At 38.6% G+C, this 19899-nt stretch overlaps 1 protein-coding gene across 5 annotated transcripts; it reads left to right on the plus strand.

The window, feature by feature from the left end:
- The first annotated feature begins 602 nt into the window (after positions 1-602).
- On the plus strand, positions 603-19131 carry esrp1 (epithelial splicing regulatory protein 1). 5 transcript variants are annotated; one of them, XM_015370251.1, is made up of 16 exons: positions 603-931; positions 1323-1484; positions 1580-1696; positions 1999-2110; positions 3342-3485; positions 4791-4845; positions 4956-5066; positions 5196-5328; positions 5436-5478; positions 7239-7558; positions 8430-8654; positions 10543-10795; positions 12749-12941; positions 14483-14624; positions 15075-15197; positions 18279-19131. In XM_015370251.1, the coding sequence occupies exons 1-15, from the start codon at positions 800-802 to the stop codon at positions 15174-15176; spliced, it is 2244 nt and encodes a 747-aa protein (XP_015225737.1). In that variant the 5' UTR covers positions 603-799; the 3' UTR covers positions 15177-15197; positions 18279-19131. The 5 variants fall into 5 exon arrangements, with proteins under 5 accessions (XP_015225737.1, XP_015225715.1, XP_015225746.1 ...); XM_015370229.1 differs by having other exon boundaries at positions 15075-15164; XM_015370260.1 differs by having other exon boundaries at positions 10543-10783.
- Positions 19132-19899: the final 768 nt, after the last annotated feature.

Below are 19899 nucleotides of genomic sequence, written 5' to 3' on the forward strand. Positions count from 1 at the left end.
TAGTAGTAATACCAGTAGTTGTTGTAGGTGCAGCAGCAGGCCAGTAGTATTAGTAGAAGTAGCTACCAATGTATTCATTATGCTTAGTAATTAAGTTGTACTCTATATGGCTGTGAATAGACTTTATTTAGAATAAGGGAGTTCTACTTATGTTATGAGAAATACATTTTCCATATATTCAGCCGGTAGTAAAGTTAACTTCTTAACACGAATTTGTTCTGGATATGAATTTTACATGTGTAATCATTTCATTTAATTTCATTTCACTTCATTTCATAAAGTAAAGTAAAGTAAAGTAAAGTAAAGTAAAGTAAAGTAAAGTAAAGTAAAGTAAAGTAAAGAAAGAAAGAAAGAAAGAAAGAAAGAAAGAAAGAAAGAAAGAAAGAAAGAAAGAAAGAAAGAAAGAAAGAAAGACATTGGAACCTTGAAAGAGCAGAGCTGAAATGTTGCAGAGAGCTATAGAAACATTTCACAGTCCTCCGCTCTTTGCCACGTCCTAACCTCCACTGCACCTGAAAGTGGGCGGGGCCAGCAGGTATGCAGTCACGTGGTCAGACAGGTAAGAAGCGCTACAAAAGCGATGACCGATCAGCCATTACTCCGCGATGGTGACAAGAGCAGGCCCTGAGAGGGATCAAACTTTCTGGATTTACTACGATCAGCTTTTCGCTCAGGTGTCGCAATAAAATTGGTTGATTCCTCCTCGGTGTTTCAGCCTTATATATATCTCCCCGTTCTGTCCATCAGATCAGTGTAGTATCACCTTAGTTTTTCTTTATTGAGGCTCGTGTTCGTTTAGATGACGGCGCAGGTAGACTACCTGGTGGTGGTTTTCACCGCCACATCTGGAGCGAGCGGAGAGCTGCTGGGTTCTGACGAGAAGGATCTAGTCCAGGTGGTCTGGCAGCTGGTCAATGTGAACAACAAAACGGTAACATAACGCAACAAAAACACCTTTTACTACATAGTTATTGCTGTGGTTAACCAGGAAATCAAATATGTGGATAATTAAACTAAACTCTAACTTAAACCCTGTTAAGACTGATAACAACTATTGCATGAAATGTCTGTTTTTGTCTCTTTTTCCCTTTAATTTCTGAATTTAAATCTAAAGCAGCAGATAAACAATTAAGTTTATGTTTAAGGAGGCAAAACATGCATATTGATTAAAACTAACAGGCCCATGATAATTTGATATATATTTAATGATTATGTCTTTCGTGATTGTAGGCATGGTCCTTTAGATCTGTGCTATGATACCATATAGGTTCCTTTTGTGAACGACTGTTTCAGGACTGACTTGTTTTCTGTTCCTGAACCAGTTGGGCAGGGTGAATGAGCTCCTCATTAGGTCAGACCTCTCAGACTCCACAGAGGAAAAAACTGAGGAAGATGTTGTGGTTGAGTGCAAGGAGGAGGACGAGACTGCCTCCGGAGCAGACCGTGTCTACACAGCAACCAGTCTTGACAGTGGTATAAACATGGTAATAACAAATCACTAGAATCTTCACTGATTAACTTCTTAGTTTTCTTCCAGTAAGATGCTATTTTTATATATATATTTATTTATTTTTTTCAGTTCAATCTGCAGCTGACAAATGAGGTGAACAGTGCGGGCGCAGGCACGTCGTTCTGTTTGTGTACAGACGGGCAGCTCCACATCCGTCAAGTGATTCACCCTGAGGCCGCCAGCAAGGTAAGTGAGCTGGGTTGACTGAATGCCTCCCAACTGCAGGAACCTCCAGGGTGGATCTCAGTCGAATTACTGTCAACCTGTCCAATGACACACGCCCCTTGAACATACCGTACAACACCTGTGCACAAGCAGAAGCTGAAAGCATTCTCCCACATCTGTTACACAAATGGCAGTTGTAAAACTGAAAGCAGTGTGTACCATGTTGGCCTGGGCAAACACGAATAAGATGAATGTAATAAAACAGCAGCTGCTGACGGGCTACATTTTCACATCCTTTCTCTGAATTTCTTCCCTCTTTATAGAACATCCTGGTCCCAGACTTTTTCTACTCCTTCTTCGACTTACGGAAGGAGTTCAAGAACCACTTCCCCACCTCTGACCTCAAGGCTCTGAATGCACTCGTCATGGCAGAGTGTATCCTTTACAGAAATGCTTCTGGGTTTAAAATAGTGACAAAACAATATTCGTCTCTGTACATATTTCTGCTTGATTTTCTGTCACAATGTTTTAAAACTAAAAAAAAAAAAAAAAGAAATAGCAGGTATAGTATTTTTCTTTTGAAAGTGTATTCATTAAGAGAAAAAAAAACCTAACCAAACAATAAGTATAATTGTCTCTATTTTTAAATTAAATTACCTGTGCTTAACTACAAATTTTTTTTAGGTTCAGTTTCATTAGCCACACCAAGACTTTACTATTGCTAGACTTGTAGAATCATGAAAGTGATTAAGCAGGACCTGTCTGACGACATAAACTAGGCTCAAAGATCAAACAACAAGTCATTATGCTGATGTCAAAAATGATTTCATAGCAGAACAGTTCCACTTATTCGACAAAAAAAGATATATTTAGCTAAAATATAAATAATTGGAGTTTCAGGCAACTTCTGGCTGTTAATGCTTGTGTCACATTTGTCAAAAATCATCTTAATGATCTCCAAAATATTCTGATGAGACAATAAAGGAATTTAAGCTAACAGATGCGGCAGTGATAGAGTGATGGTATCAAGAAACTTTGCTGCTTTAGCCCCAACATGCCAAACATGCTGAATGAGAACGCCAGGCCATAAGTCTAAGCAGATTTTGGTTATACAGAAAGTGAATTATCCAAAGCTTTACATAAAGTATATAGTATAAATGCTAAAAAAGCAAAAGAAAAGTCTAAATTGAAGACTTTTTTTTCCTTAAGAAAAGAATCGTTTGCAAACTGAATTTTGTATTACCGTGTCCGCGAGTTCTTATGAATTCAAAAGTTTGATCTTTGGCATGTAAGAGTGAAAGAAAAGTAGAAACAGCTCAAATTATTTTTACTTTACTCTAAATGTGTTTGTTGTTTTCTTCTTTTAGTTAAAGCTGGTGCGTACATTTTACATGCAGAAATACCTCATTAGAGGTTTAAAGACAGGGTGTTAGCTGCAGTGTAAGAGGTTTTGAAATGCAAATAAGGAAAGAATGGCAGCATTTGCTAAGCCACAAGAGAAAGACTGTGTGTTTGGCCAATGGGGCTAACCTCACACACCCAGTGGTACAGAAAACCTGACAGGTTGGTGTTTCTAGTCACCAAACCAGACATGCTCCCTGACATTTTTTCCTTTAAAGCACCTGCCTGTATTGATGAATTCACTCCTTAACTGGGCCCTCATCAGCTCTAAGCATACCTGTCGACATACCCACTGTGTGGGATCCCACAGCCAATCAGGAACCGCTGACGGTTCTCCCTGCGGAAGTAGCTGTCAAGCAGGTCCGGCTTATGAGCAACATCATTCTCGCTTTGCTCTCTGAGCCATACTGTAAGTACTGCATGAGAGGTAGAGGGAAAGATTGTACCTTCGACAAAACAAATCGGTGATTACTGTAGAAGAGAATTGAACTATTGATTATAAGAAATTAAAGCTGAGACACAAACTGTTTAATAATGATTTTTCTTTCAAACATCCGTCTTTGAGATATTTCATTATTTTGCACACAGAAAGAACAAAAAGCTTGAAATTTAAAAAAGAAAAAACAGACTTCCACATTACTGTGAAAAAAGCAATGCATGACAGATAACAGAACCTAAACCACCCAATTACTAAAAATAAATCATGCCTAGTGTTAAAATGTTTAACAAATCACAATAAACAAAGTATTGTGCATTGTTATTTGTTCCGAAAGTCAATGTACCTTTTGCGACGAGGCCTTAAGGAGAGACCAAGAATTCTGCTCCTTGTTCTGTGCTCAACCTTCAATGGATTTAACTCTGGAATTTGATGGGGCATTTTTTTTTAATACAGGAATATGCATTCATTGAAACTGTTCTGTGGTGGCTCTGACTTATACTGGAAGGTGAACCTTTGCCCATATGGTCTTTTGCAGCCTCTAACATGTTTTCCTCCAGTTTGCCATGACCATCCGTCTTCTCAGCAGCTCTGACCACTTTTTCCATCCCCTCTAAATAAAATAGTTTCCTTTACCTTGATGCTGCCATCACCACATTTCACCTTGGTGGTCATGTGTTCCCTCAGATTTCCTCTCCACATAGCACTTTACACCAAAAAGTTATATTTTGATCTCATCTGATCAGGGCACATCCATCTACATGTTCGCTGTGTCCCCTGTATGGCTTGTCAGCAAATCAAATGTTTTTTTTTGTTTTTGCTTTCTGTCAAAATCGCTTTCCTCATTCTTCCACAAAGTGATGTACTAAACAAAGTCTGGGTGCATTAAAGCTTTTAACTAAAACATTAACATGTACATTTTCAACAAGGATGAAAGCCTCCCACTCAATGCACTCTATAGTGAAAATGTGAAAGGATCTTCAGGTTATTACCTTCATGCCTATATGTGCCTAAATATATTTTTTATATATATAAAAGGAGAAATTAGAAAAAAGTAGCTGATTTATTTAACAATTGTTCAAATGTCTTCTGTATATCCCTGAAGATTAGTGCAGTATTGATTCTTTGTAGAGATCTTGTAATTAGAATAAAATAGATGCAACATACTTTTGCCCATAGAATAGTTTAAGATAGAAAGCAAGAAATGTACAGGTTTTAGCATTTTAAGCGGAAACAGTTATTGGCTGTATTTGATTATTCATTGCTGTCTCATTCTAGGTCACAGATTTTCTAACCCAGAGAGAGTTAGTGAGAGATTTGAAAGTGGCACTTGGTAAGTGAGTCAGAAAGCAGGTTTTTGTTGCTTTCTAACATTTAAATCAACCTAGACTGTTTTCCTGTGTTGTTTTAAAAAAAAATCATTTGTGATATGTTTTTCTACAGCAGTAAAATGGAGAAGGTGTGCGACAACACAGTGATCAGAGCCAGAGGGTTGCCATGGCAGTCTTCTGACCAGGACATCGCTCGATTCTTCAAAGGCCTCAACATCGCCAAGTATGTTGTAGATCTGGAACACATTTGTAGAAGCTTGTTTCTGGGTTGATCTTGCGTTACTTGTAGTAATGCAGTTGCACTGCTATCGATCATATGATTGTTCATCTATTTACATGATGTATTTTACAGAGGAGGAGCTGCACTGTGTCTTAATGCTCAGGGGAGGAGAAATGGAGAAGCACTTGTACGTTTTGTCAGTGAAGAGCACAGAGACTTAGCCTTGCAGAGGCACAAACACCATATGGGCAACAGATATATTGAGGTAACTGGTCTGTAAGCACATCATGAAGACTATAACCCGCTCATTCATTCATTTATGATACCTTTTTACAGGCACTAATCAGCCAAAATGTTATTTTTTATTAACAGGTTTATAAAGCAACAGGAGAAGACTTCCTGAAGATAGCAGGAGGTGAGGCACTCATATGTTCATTTTTTGTTGATATTTTTCAAAAGGATCATGTGTATTTAGGGGAATTTAAGTAACTAGGTAAGTTGCTAAAATAAAAAATGCGGTAGAAGAAATTGCAATAAGGTGAAAGATACAAAAATGTAATACGTACGTTCAGGTAAATACATTCAAAAGTAAAAAAGAACTTCATGTAAAGGAAAAGTATATGATAAAACATTGAAATTCACCCATCAATATTTTAGTTTTTATTTAGTGATCTAATAGTTCATTGTCCAATGTAATGATCTCTTTGTGATAGATAATTAATTCATAATAAAATGGCACATGAAATTTTCAAATTTAGAATGAATGTTTTATATTACTAAATATGATTTTAACTGAAAAGTAATACAACATGAAAAATATATATAAATAAATTCTGTTATCTAAATGTAATTAAGCTGTTATATATTATGCTGTCTTACTTTAACATTTTTATATATGGATATTTCTTTGCATGATGGTGGAACTTTTAGCCATTCATTCAACATGATTATATACAAAAATATATCTATAATGAAACAATTATATACACAAGGTAAAATTAATATAATTTATCACATATATGGATAGGTTACCGGAATAATTATGATATAATAAATAAACTATATAGTTAGTATATTTATTATGTGTGTATTGCTATTTTTAATCAAAACTGTACATGTCCAAAACCTAAATTTGATTATTTTAGTTTATTGCCTTTTTAGGTACTTTGCTACCCTTTATAGACCAAAAATATATCAAATATTAGTATTTCTTTATACAGATCAAGTAATACAGGTGAGAATTAGCTTCATATAATTGAAAAATGTTTATTATTATTATTATTATTATTATTATTATTATTATTATTATTATTATTATTATTATTATTATTATTATTATTATTATTTCAGCTTTCAGCTTAGAGTAAGTTCCACTTCCTCAAATATGAAACCAGTATATGAAGCCATATGTTAGTCCTGATTTCCATGCCCTTTTTAAAAGATTGTGGCCCTTGCAAAGGGGAATACATGCAGCTTTATTTAAATATTATTTTGTTTTCCTGCAGGTTTCCTATTTGTAGTAATAACGAAAGACTTGATTGATTTAAATCCTGTACACATATGCTGGTAACAGTAGTATGCTCAAACTTATGAAAAACATGTAGTTGATATTATGCCCAAGTTTTAGAATGTCAGGCACTTTGGTAAACAGTAGCTCAATGATTAACATTTTCAGATCCATTAGGGTTGTTTTTTGTTCACCCATCATTGAAGGGGAAACCTAATTTGCAGATTGAATTTTCAGTATGACTCAGCATTGACATTTGATAATTATGTTAATAACAGCTTTTGGTAAGTCAAGATAATGAAAATGGGTATTGCTGCATCTTATTTGCATTGCTGGGCTTTCACTAGTTGTACTGAATTCATGGTAACATGCTTGAAGAAGTTTTCAAACAATGTAAAATTGAGTTTAAGTTTGGTGGAAGAGCTGACACCATATAGAGGCTACAGTCTTTGACACAGCTGTGTCTTATGCAATCCCTGGACCATGGTCATTAACTGACCATTGTCAGTAACTGTGCTTCATGTCTTCCACTTCTCTTTCAATCCTTCCTTCTGTCCGGCTGCTAAGGAATAATAAACACTGCTGCCACAAAATCTATAATAAAGTCTACAAGGAAGAATATAATGTCGTGAGTTTCAACAAATCTCCACTTTTTTGTTTCCCCTCAGGTACCTCTAATGAGGTGGCAATGTTTCTGTCCCGTGAGGACCAAATCATAGTAAGGATGCGAGGGCTTCCCTTCAATGCCACACATGACGACGTGCTCAGATTTTTTTCGCCAGAGGATGATTTGAAAGAGACTTGTCCCATTAGTGGAGGGAAGGAAGGGATCCTGTTTGTCCGCTACCCAGATGGACGACCAACTGGAGATGCTTTTGTGTTGTTTGCCTGTGAGGAACACGCTCAGTGCGCTCTGAGGAAACACAAGGAACTCCTGGGCAAGAGATACATTGAGTTGTTTAAAAGCACAGCAGCAGAGGTCCAACAGGTATGTTGGGGTTTGTCATGAAAATATATTCAGTGTTACTGGCAGTATAGACAAATAACATGCTTGCTCTGGTTGCTGTGTGGTGTTGGTGGAAGATTTTCTCTTCTACCAAGGAAAAATGGTGGGAAAATAGTGATTCCACATATTTAACTTTATGAAACTATAGGCATAAGATGTAACACATAGTTAAGGCTGCTACCATGACATTTTGTAACAGACAAAGATGACAGGAAAAAGTATTAGAAAGTTAAACAATTTTTGTTAGTTGTTTTATCCGGCCGTACCTTTTTAGAAACCAAGAAGGGGTCATTTTTATGTTTATGACTGTGGTTACTGTATATTTTTGCAGTGTAAGGCTTTCTGACTTTACCTTAACTAAACCTTAAAGTTGCAGACCTGCATAACAAGGTGTACGGTATTTCCTATCTGTGTGTTGGTAAACAGACTCCTTCCTTCTCTGTATCCTGCAATGCTCTACCCTGTCATAATAAGGTGCTAATGTTTATTTTCCTATCTTTGTGCCTACAGCACATCAGTATATCTATGCAGAAGGCTTTTCTCATGCTTTCAAATATATGTGAGACTGTGGGGCCTTTATCTGTCTTCTCTAGAAATGCAAACATGTTGGTGTCCTGTTGGCTGCTGGCCAACTCCTGTTTGACAGTGCTACATATTTAAACACAGCATTGCCTTGGCTTTCTTTGCCTCTTAGATACTGCCATGTAGGTGTTTCATTGTTGGGTTTTAACTAATGACAGTTTTAGTTATTATTTGATTGCTTTATCTAAGAGCATCGCAGGCAAATAGGGAAATCCTGATTCAGAAAGCAAACTTCAAGTTGGGTATTTAATTCAAAACGTGTGTCTTTTAGGTGTTGAACCGGTACTCCTCAGCCCCTCTGATTCCTGTGGCACCACCCCCCCTGGTGTCGATAATGCCCTCAGTGCCTCTCCTGCCACCTCCCGGTAGTGTCAGGGACTGCCTCCGGCTGAGGGGCCTACCGTACACGGCGAGTATCGAGGACATTCTCACCTTTCTTGGGGAGTTTACACAAGATGTCAGACAACATGGCGTTCACATGGTGCTAAACCAGCAGGTACGCCCTTTCCTCATATACCTTCTGGCACAAATTTACAACATCATAGACTCAAGAAAAAATATATTCTCATTGCAAGACACAACTGTTGTTCTTTTGAGAGTGCTATTTGTTATTTGTCTCTCCAAGTTGAACTAGAAAAAATGTTTTAATATTTCAGCATAAACCATGATAAACTCATTACGAAATATGGACTAGCCCTGCTTAACAAGCATCACAAACATTTCCCCGAGTATATCTCCATTCCCCTGCCTTGCCACCATGGTAAACTCTGTGTCTCCCAAGGTATTTTATCAATGTATGAGTATAAGTGTAAAGAAATAATCAATCATGGTATTAATGAGTGTATAATGATTTATTTATTTTTTTCGTAACTAAGGCACATATTTCATTGATTTTAAAAGCCCTTCAAAAAGCTTTGTCAGCTGTCTGTCTTATTGCAAGGCTTTGGAAACTGGCACGGCTTAAGTCTCTGGTGGTTGTTGTTGTTCTTGTTGGGCCTGGACAGTGGCTCTGGGCTTGAAGAGAGGGGTGGTGGTACCCCTGCATAAGATGAGGTGTTACAGGGTGTGTTCCAACTGTAACGGGATCTAACTTCTAGGTCTCCCTGAGAAGGCTTATGCCAGGGTGCTGGAGACTCTGGCCGATTGACGAACCTTGGCTTCAGGTGTAGCAGTGGGATTTTCGTCCTGGCCGTGGAACACTGAATCAGCTCTAAACTCTCTGCAGGGCATTTGAGGGTTCATGGGGGGTTGTCCAGCCACTCCTCATATGTATGCAACAGTGTCTCTTGTAGTACCCTGTGGAGGGTGCTTCAGGGGCACAGAGTAGGGGACCCTTTACTTGAGGCCGGTCAGTTAAACCCCTCCCAAGCGTGCGTGGGAGGAGCTGTCATGCGCCAACAGTGATTTTCTGCTCTCAGAGTGGCAAATCCTTTCTCATTTGTGATTTTGTTGTGTGGTGGTAGATAAACCATGCACAGAAGTAGTTTAACATACTTGCGAGTATGTTTATTTTGCTCGCGTGCTTTTTGAAATCAATGTGACACCATAATGCTGCACTGGTGTGTTGTGTTGAAGAGAGAGAGCTGAGTCAAAAGGCAAAACTTTTGATTTACCAGTCGGTTTATGTTCCAAACCCTCACATATGGCCTTAAAATTTCGAACATGACGTAAAGAACAGCATAGTGGCTTGGCTCCCCCGTAGAGATAGGGTGAGGAACTCTTATCTGGAAGAAGCTTTTAGTAGAGCCGCCTCTCCTCAACATCAAGAGAAGTCAGCTGAAGTGGATTAGACATCTTTTTTTTGCCTCCTTTGAGAGATGTTCCAGGCACATCCCATAGGAAGGAGGCCAACGGGAGGACCCAGGAAAGCCTCAGGCTACCTTGGGAAGTAGATGACTTGGAGTGGGAAGTCTGGGAGTTTCTGCTGAGACTGCAACCCAGTTCCGCATGATAGGAAGATGATGCGTATGATAAAAGTATGAGTACCGGTAGGCTTCTGGGATTCTCTGTCACCCCTTGCCTCTAATATGTACATAGAGTACGGCTGGTACCAGTCCAGTCTGTACAATGAACTGATGATCTGTTTGATTTTCAGCAGGGGTTTTACAGTATGTGTAGGAGTAATCATGTGTGTGTTTCTGTCTAACAGTTGTGACAAACCTAGAAAGTGTCAAATATCTGCATGGTACACATAGACAGAATAATAGGCATAATAATTTGCTTTCTCTGTGAGAGAGAGAATCTGTATTGAGCAAAACTATGGCAGCTATCTGTTTTTCTGTTTGTGTACATCTTCAAACTTGACAAGTTATCTCCTTGCTTATGATAAAAGACTTTCTGACATATGTTATATGAAGCAATACCTCAATCCTCTGTTCCTGCAGGGTCGCCCATCAGGCGACTGCTTCATCCAGATGACTTCGGCTGAACGGGCACTCCAGGCATCACAGCGGCTTCACAAGCATGTCATGTCCAGCCAACGTGGGGCCAACAGCCGCTATGTGGAAGTGTTTCCCTGCAGTGCTGAAGAGATGGGCCTGGTGCTGATGGGAGGCTCGCTCTCACACACGCACACACACACACACAACCGGAGCAGGAGTGGGACAGGGCTCAGCCCGCCGCCATGTAAGTCCAGACGTAAGTGCTGCTGGGAGCTGGGGTTGCTTCGGGACTGCAGGGTAGGTGGGCTCCTGCCGTGGTGGCAGGGTTTCTGTTTTTTTCCTCCAATCTAGATCTGTGGGAGGATGGGGGACTAAGATTAAAAATCTGTATGTTTGTGAAAGTGTGTGAATCAATGTAAGTATGGTTGAATCTTTCCTTTTTTTAATTAAGAATGATTCCTACACCCATTTGCATGTAATGATCATACTATTTTTAATATGTTCTTTCACTTTTCAATCTGATTGGATACTGTAGTGTAATTTCTCAGTGGCATGTTTTTACTCATTTCTAATTCCTTTACCACTGCTGACATGATTCCCAAAGATCTGGAAGGCTTGGAAAAGTGTAAGCAAGGCAATTCCAAAAAAGCTCAGAATACGACAATGATGCTTGCATTTTTCTGATCTCATCAGATCAGTAGTGGTGGTTGTGGGATTTAGCCTAAACAGACAAGCACACGTCAGGTGTGTGTGCACCTCCTGTGCTTGTCCAATCAGAAGCTGTGCGAAAGGTGGGCAAAGCTGGTGCATAGATATGCTTTGGTCTCAGTGTCTGTTCACAATTAAAACTGGTTTAACTGTTGATGACTGTCTGATTTACGGTGCAAGAGATTATATCACAAACAGAAATATTTCATGCTGTAGTTACTATATGCTGTAGTAAATTATTCAACTTAAAAATGAAGGCATTATATACCTTCTCTTTTTATAAAAAGACAATATTATATTTTACATTATATTACCTATATTAAACAGTGATACACTGCAAATGTTTTATATCTGTTCATTTTAATGAAGCTGGCTGTGCAGATTGCTATTACAAGCATATAAATGGAAAGTTAAGTGGAAGGGAAATGTGTGGTAGAAAAGGCCTGTAAGCAGCAGTGATAATGGGCTCTGGAAGGATAATGAAGCAAAACCCATGGAAGTTTGTTGATTCACAAAATATGGATAAATGTGGATGCGGTAGACTACAAACTCAGAACACGAGCTACAACTGTGACACTCATTGCATTCAGCCAATACAGAGCTACTGAGAACATTATAAGTGTCTCACCTTGGCTGAGGAGAAAGAGGGCTGTTGAACACGAGTCCAAAATCCTCTATTCAAATAAAAGATAATTTGCAAACCATAAAAAAATCAGCTTCACAGAGTCTGAAAGACGAGTTGAGAGATACAGAATTCAAACTGGCGGAGGGCAGATTTCTAGCTTCAACACTTCCCACACCACCACAGGTGTAAATAGCTGGTTTAATGACCATGATGTCACTAAGCTGCATCACTCACAAATATGGACTTAACCCCATATTTGGATTGTTGTTCATACAAACCACAGACACCAGAAAACTATTGTGTGCTTATACTTTAAAGTACATAAATATACTTTCAAGGGACTTATGCAATATTCTCATTTTTTGAGATATTTGGATCTGTTAAAAGCAATAAAAAAAATATGAAAACTTAACCAAAATAATTTATTGAAATATTCCAATCTGTGTCTAATCAATGTAAGACATTGATGAGTACAGATGGATGCTAATTTAACTTATTTTCCTGTAGATTATATTACTGCTGGTGTTTTGCCGGGTTGTTTTTTATGTTAACACAGGAGATATAAAATAGACTTTGATATACAAGGAAGTAAAGTTGAAAAGACTCCCAGCTGTTTTAATTAAAATAAAAAATATTTCTGAAGGTATAAACAAAGTTAAAATTCCTTCACATTATATGGATATTTTGCACTTAGAGATGGATACTTATTGGTTTCACATGCATAGTACAGACGGTAGTGGTTATGTGTACAAGTTTGTATGAGCTCATCCCTCATCATCAAACAATGAGCACACTTCACCACCATGACTCTACATTCTTTCAATGTTTTGGAGTTTTTATGCTTTGTTTTTGCTCCCTGTTCTTTCGTGGTTTTAGGTTTATCTCCTCCATCTTACTCCTTCACCCCGGTTCAACCAATCCTTCCAACGGATGCTGCTGCTGCAGCTGCTGCTGCTCTCTACCCTCCGATCGGACAGGTTCTGCTGGCTCCTCGGCCCCTGCATCCAGGACATGCTTACTATCCTGCATCAGCTCAACTGTACATGAACTACACAGCCTACTACCCCAGGTTAGAAAAGGAGTGGTTTGAAATAAACAGAAATATGTATAATTTATAGAAAATCTTGGAAAGAAGGGCTTGTGTTAATAGTTTTTAGCCACGTTCCTTCAAAATTCTGGTGTATGTGTGAACAAACAAATCAAAATCCCTTCAAAAAAAAAAAGCATTTCAAAATAGATATTCAAATAAAGATCCAATCTTTTCTTCCTGTATGAAACGCAAAAAAGCAATTCAACTTATTTTACTCATCAAACGAAGAAAATATGTGTCAGGCAAAAGTTCGAGTTTCTATTCAAAATAAAACTTATACCCCTTTCCCACTGGCAGAAAAACCTGTTTAAACCTGGGAGCAATTGGCTTTTAGTGGCAGTGGAAACAGCTCACTGATGCGTGTCTATCTGGATCAAACAACTCGGCAAGGTGTTAAAATGGCCTCGGCTCTGATCGGCATGCTGTGGGAACATCAGACCTAGGTTTACCTACTAATTTAGGTGACACCATTGAACGCAACTTATGGACATTAACACACCGTGCCAGCCACATCTGTTATAATAGCTCGAAACAACTCTGTTTACATTCGTTAAACGTGGCACCACACTAGTGAGAGGGATTTGGAGAGACAAAAGTCCGAAAAAATCAAGCACACTTATTAAGCCCTGGCTTCCTTAGATGTTTCTCTCCGTTGTTTACTTACCTAATTTCTGTCGCACTGGTGACGTAATCAACGCTAACCCAGCGTGATGGTGTCACCATACACGCTGCTGCAGGGGGACAGAGGTACCTTCATCTTCATGCTTCACAGGGTGGTTTATGTTCCCAGAATTCTTGTTTTATTTATGGCAAATATGTCCTCTTTTTGTTTATTTAAACCAAATTTTCAGAGAACATAAGTCCTTTTAGAAATGTATTTATTTTTTTAGTTATATCAGCTAAACCATTTATTATTGCTAAATGGTTATAAAATAACTTTATGTTAAAATGTGTTGTACAAAAATCCAAGTTTTGGGAGGGGTCCTATTTTCTTATGCAAAAAGAAATGAGACATGCCATTACCAGTTTAAAATTGGACAGTGGAAGCGTCATGCTGCGGGAATGTTAACCCTCAGAAGGAAGGACAGATGAAGCTAAATACAGATTGGCCGTTGAGGACAAAAACACCTGCCAGAGACTGAAAAGGGGTTGAGAGTGGAGGGACTGCTCACAGAGTTAGATCTGCTGTGGTCACTAGAAATAAAGATGTTAATTGCAGAAAACATAGGAATGTTTTGTTTATGGTTGAAATGTGTCTTTTCAAGGAGAAAGTCTGGGATAAGGGTTGTTAATAACTGAAGGCTGTGTTATCAGGGAGCTGGGTAAACATAAAGTGACCTCTGTTTCTACCTGGTCAGTCATTGAAAAAGCACTTAAAGGCAACACCCAAGGCCCCTCCTAGTTGTATGTTTTTCTTTCCAGTGCCTCCTTTGTGTGTTAAATGTTTTTGACATGAATGATCTAAATCAAAGGTTATTAAATAAAAAATAAAAATAAAATTTTCTTTTTTATTTTCCCAGTCCCCCTGGCTCACCCAACACGCTTGGTTTCTTCCCGGCTCATTCTTCCATGTCCTCCCCTGGAGGGTTGATGCGAATGCCAGGCCTGCCCTACAATGGCAGCGGAGTTAAAGACATCATCAGTGCTGTTCAAGGATACCAGGTGAGGATAAGTTCTCTCAAATCCTGACATATATTCATGTTCGACATATGCATTACTCCTGTACCTTCAATGTTCACACACCTCTCTGTAAGCACTGGGTTTTTTATTCAAATCTCCTGCTATTATGGGTGTGGACTGTTAAACACCCACTGCGGTTGCCTAAAGGCTATCAAACAAGTCTATCCTGTCTACTCTCCCTGTTCTGTCATACATGCAAGGCGGCTTGCTTCAACTTGAAATGGAGCAAGTCAAGTTGTGTTATTAAAGCAGGAGAAAAATGCAAAATCTCCAATACCGAAAAAAAAAAAAGAGATAAATGAGAGCTTATATTGAATACAGATTTTTTTTTTTCCATCATCCTGGTTTCTTTGAGAGTCTTACTCTCCTAGGTTAAGATATGTGGCTAAATTTGTCTATGCTATACTCCCCTTCCCTTTCATTATGATACAGTATGCTCCAGAGGATGCTCTCATCCACGCTCAAGGGGCCGTGCACACTCACGACCCGGCTAGGACGTTGCTTACACAGCCCAAAGAATGGGTGTGTATTTAAGGTGTCTGGGGCAGGTGGCAGGTAAGGATTGGCCGAGGGATTAGTTAGGGGGAATAACTTTAGACTCGGCTTTCAGAAACAGCTTGACTGGTCAATATGGGCTTTGGGGCTCAGTATGACAGCGAATTGTTTCTCTTCAGGAACAGCTGAGGTTTATAAAACATTAATTGGCTTTAATCATCCTTATGGTTTAGCTCTTTGATCAACTGTTAGCATGTCTTCTTTATTAAATATTAGGTGGTGTGTTGCTGTCCTTTTTAAAAGGTCTTTCTGCGATGAAAAAAAGGATAAAGAGAGAACTGACTGTTCACTTTAAGCCCATCTCCTCACTGGACTATCTAGCTCTGAATTCTCTTTAAGCAAAAAAAAAAATCCATCGAAGTATGAAGCGATGCTTTGACAAAACCTTGTCATTACCTCACTTTAATCTGCAACATTTCTCACAGAGGAGTTCAAACAAATATTTCTCTACCAATATGTTCTGAATCACCATGGTGTGGATTGTTGAGCCTATAGCCCAATTAAAAACTCATTGAATGTCTGCAAATCAAAACCTCATCTCTCAGTGGCAATTAATGGCGCACTGAGCTTCCATAATGGATTGGCCATTCTTGTACTGAAGTGACTCATGCCTTTGACTTGCAATAGAAAAGAACCTACCGTACTTCTGAGCTTCAACAAGATATAGAGCTGTGATAGTGTTTGAGCTTTTTAGCAAAATATTGCCTTACAGTAGATTGGCTCTTTAACTTTAAGTATACCAAGAAGGTTTACAATTTCCGTTATTTGTTTTTTTATCCAAGAAATATTTTCACTTTCTCATTATGAATTCTGGTGATTCCCACACAAAAGAAATTAACCAATATCTGCAAAAGAAAAAAAAGCAATTAGCAAACATGATAAGATTAAAATACATGTAAACCCCATCTACTGATTAAATCCGGTCTATATTTGTCAATGTTAGAAAAACAACTCAGTTATTCAAGTTGCTGTTATATTGATTAAATTGCATTTTAATAGCCCATAATAACTTTCCAACTATATTATTTAAGTATTTAACCTTTTCTTTTTGGTAACCATATTTCATATAGTTGAATGTTATATCATCCTTGTCCTATAAGTAGCTTGGAAAAAGCTTGGCCTAAAACCCTTAGAACAGAACTGTCTTGCAGCTTTTAGCATGCATATTAACAAATATCGTCATCCTCGTCGTCTCCTGCTTCATCTGGGATCGGGTCGCCGGGGCAGCAGTCTCGGCTGAGACTCCCAGACTTCTCTCTCCGAGGACACTTCCTCCACCTCAGCTGGAGGAAGCCTGAGGTGCTCCCTGGCCAGCTGAGAGACATAGTCCCTCCAGCATGTCCTGGGTTGTCTTTTAGGCCTCCTCCCTGTGGGAACTGCCCGAAACACCTCCTAAAGGAGGTGTCCAGGGGGCATCCAAAGGTGAAGTGGTTTGAAAAAAATGTCCCAACCACCTCAGCTGATTCCTTTCTGTCTGGAAGAGAAGTGGCTCTACTCCCAGCCTCTACCGAATGACCAAGCTCCTCACCCTATCTCTAGGGGGAGCCCAGCTACCCTGCGGAAAAAGCTCATTTCAGCCGCCTGTTTCTGGGATCACATTATTTAGGTCACAATCGAAAGTCATGACCATAGGTGATGGTCATGATCGTAGATCGACTGGTAAATCGAAAGCTTTGCCATTCTCTTCAGCTCTCTCTTCACCATGACAGATTGATATAGCAGCTGCTGCACCGATCCATCCATCGATCTCCCTCTCTATTCTTCCCTCACTCATGAACAGGGCCCCAAGATATTTTCACTCCTCCACTTGAGGCAAGAACTCTCTTCCCTCCTGAAGGGGGAAAATATGTATCTTAACAACATGGTTCTAATGTAGGAGGGCAGCTGGATTGTATATATTTTCCACCTGTGTTCAACAGGCTCACTTGTAACAATACAAAGACATCATATCAAAGAACATGTTTGGCTTAACCCTTACATTAGTCACTTTCCAAAACTAATTAAACAAAGTCACCTAAATAAGTTAGTTATTCACCATTGTTTAGCATTTTTAACAAAAGAAGGAGGAGCAGATTCTTAATGGTTTGGTGATGGGGAGGTGATGGCCTAGTGGTTAGAGCAGTGTGCTTGTGCTCTGAGTAGGTTGCAAGTACCCGGTTTGATCTCCACAGACAGCCACTCAGGTTCCCTGTGAAAGACCCTTAACCCTACACTGCTCCCCAGTGCACAATGGCAGCCCACTGCTATCCAAGGGGATGGGTTAAATGCAGAGGTGAATTTATCCAGTGTGAGATCATAAAGTTCAATCATTATTATTATATGCAGCCAAAGAAAATCATCACTTAGGTAGATTCATTTGCAGTTTGATTGAAAAAGTAGCACAAATTAATTGCTTTCCTCAAACCAGGCAGATTTTTCTCTCCATAATTACAGCCAACAACCATCCATTCATTTTCTCTCATGCTTTATTCTTGCTGGGGTTGCAAGAGGTGCTGGTGCTTATCTCCAGCTGTCTAGAGGCGAGAGGCGGGGTACACGCTGGACAGGTCACCAGTCAATCACAGGGCAAAGAGGACAAACAAGCATTCACATACACCCCTCATGATGTCTTTAGAGAAGCCAAACAACATAACAGTTATGTTTTTTGACTGTGGGAGGAAGCCGGAGTACCCGGAGAGAACCCACGCATGCCCAGGGAGAACATGTAAACTCCATAGACTTCAGTTGCCATTTATACTCAACATGTGTTACTTTAAATAATTAAATTTAAACACATTTATTTTTTTTATTTTAAGTTTCAGAGCAGCAGTTAAGTTTGGTTCCTTAAAATCATCTGAATTGTTAAGGTTAGCAAAATCTACTGCAGTGTAAAGTTTTCATATTAATTATGAGGGAAAGGGTTTAATGAACAGTCAGTTGATGGTGTCGTAGAATACTTGTCTAATGGCTGGGTTACGACAGGTGGGGTTCTCCTCAGGGAGGTGGTGGGTAACATTGGCACTGGTGGAAGGGCTCTTTTTGTACCATACTACGTTTTCTCTAACCCGTATTTCTCTCTCCTGTTTTCTCCTCTCCTTCCAGGGTCCCATGGAGTCTGTTTCTCTGCTAACCAACAGTCTCATGGGTCAGACCAGCGCAGGAGAAACTTCTCTGATGTCCCTTCCCCTCATCACAAAGCCCGGAGGCCAGTTCCTGGATCTGACCCTGCAGTAGCGTCGCACAAAAACAAGTAATGCGTATGTGACAAATACTTGTTAGTTTGTGTTTCTTTTATAAATTGTCTTTTAGAAATCTTATTTATATTGTTAGTTTCAAAAATTAATGTATTTTATACCAAATTTACTGCTGTCTTAGCGAAAAAAATAGATTTTTTTTTTATATTGCACATTATCTGTATGTTAAAAAGCTTTATAGAGATTTTTTAACCTGTTAAGTTACTGTAATCATCATACTTGCCAGCCAAACTAGAAAAGTATAATCTAGTAGCAACTGAGCTCAGACTTTTCTTCAAGTTTTTTTTTTTTTTCTGTGAAGAGTGAAAGGAACTGTGTGAAAGAGATGTGAATGTGAATATAATGCATGGTTATTGCAAATGTTTATATGCCTATTGAGACAAGTACGCAGTGATTGTACTGGAAGCTGTAGTGCATGAAGAAATTCTGTAGTAAAACTTAAGATGTTTACATGATGCTAAATACCAATGCACTGCTAAGGAGTGAAAATGTAAAGAGAAATAAAAAAGCAGTATGTTCTGATGGCAATGTTTGTCACAGCTGGTTCTGATCTAGAAAATAACAAAGGCACAAGATTAACAGATGACATTGGTGGAATTTTCATATGATTGAAGTGAAACTTGTGAAACCATATCATTGTATTCTCTTCAATAAATGCAAGACATGTGCAGGTACATCTCAATAAATTAGAATATTATTTAAAAAAAAAAAGAAAAAGACATCAATATTCTATAGATAATTTACTCACAGTGATATACATCAATTTTTGTTTATTTTAATGATAATGGTGGTAAGAAATCCCTCAATCTCTTGTTTAGAAATCTTGAATTTTACCAGCGACCAATAAAAAACAAAAAAACAAAAAACAAAATAGAAATGTTAAGTTCTGGCTTAGACTTCTTAAATTCCCAACAATAATTCAGAATTCCCAAAAAACATTATTGCTGAACAAGGTGGCTGATCAAATCAGTGCATCTTAATTTCAAATTCAGTGGAAGGAAAAAGTGTGATAGGAACTAACGTCTTGAATTAATTGTAAAACAAAGCAAATTTAAAAAGTTTTTTTATAGGGCTGGAGGTTACCACGAAAGAACTGTGGTTGTTTTCAATGCTTTAAGATAAACCACACACATATGCTCTCTGGACACGGGCTACAACTGACTCATCTGTTGTGCCGGGACACTTTTCGGCCTGATTCATCAAAAACATCTGTTCTGGAATAAATACAAAATTGACTTAACTGTTTTACAGGCGATTCAAACTAACTTCTCAGAAGCTGGCTGTTTATTGTACTACGGTATGCATTTTAGAATATCAAAGGAAAACTTACTGGAAAAAAAACTGTTAGAAAAAAAGCTGAAACGAAAAGTAAAGCCTTGAGGAAACTGAGATCCAAAAATGAACCTATAGATAGATAGATAGATAGATAGATAGATAGATAGATAGATAGATAGATAGATAGATAGATA

The sequence above is a fragment of the Cyprinodon variegatus genome, unplaced genomic scaffold (assembly GCF_000732505.1).
Source record: "Cyprinodon variegatus isolate N-32 unplaced genomic scaffold, C_variegatus-1.0 Scaffold2, whole genome shotgun sequence".
Classification (NCBI taxonomy): Eukaryota; Metazoa; Chordata; class Actinopteri; order Cyprinodontiformes; family Cyprinodontidae; genus Cyprinodon; species Cyprinodon variegatus.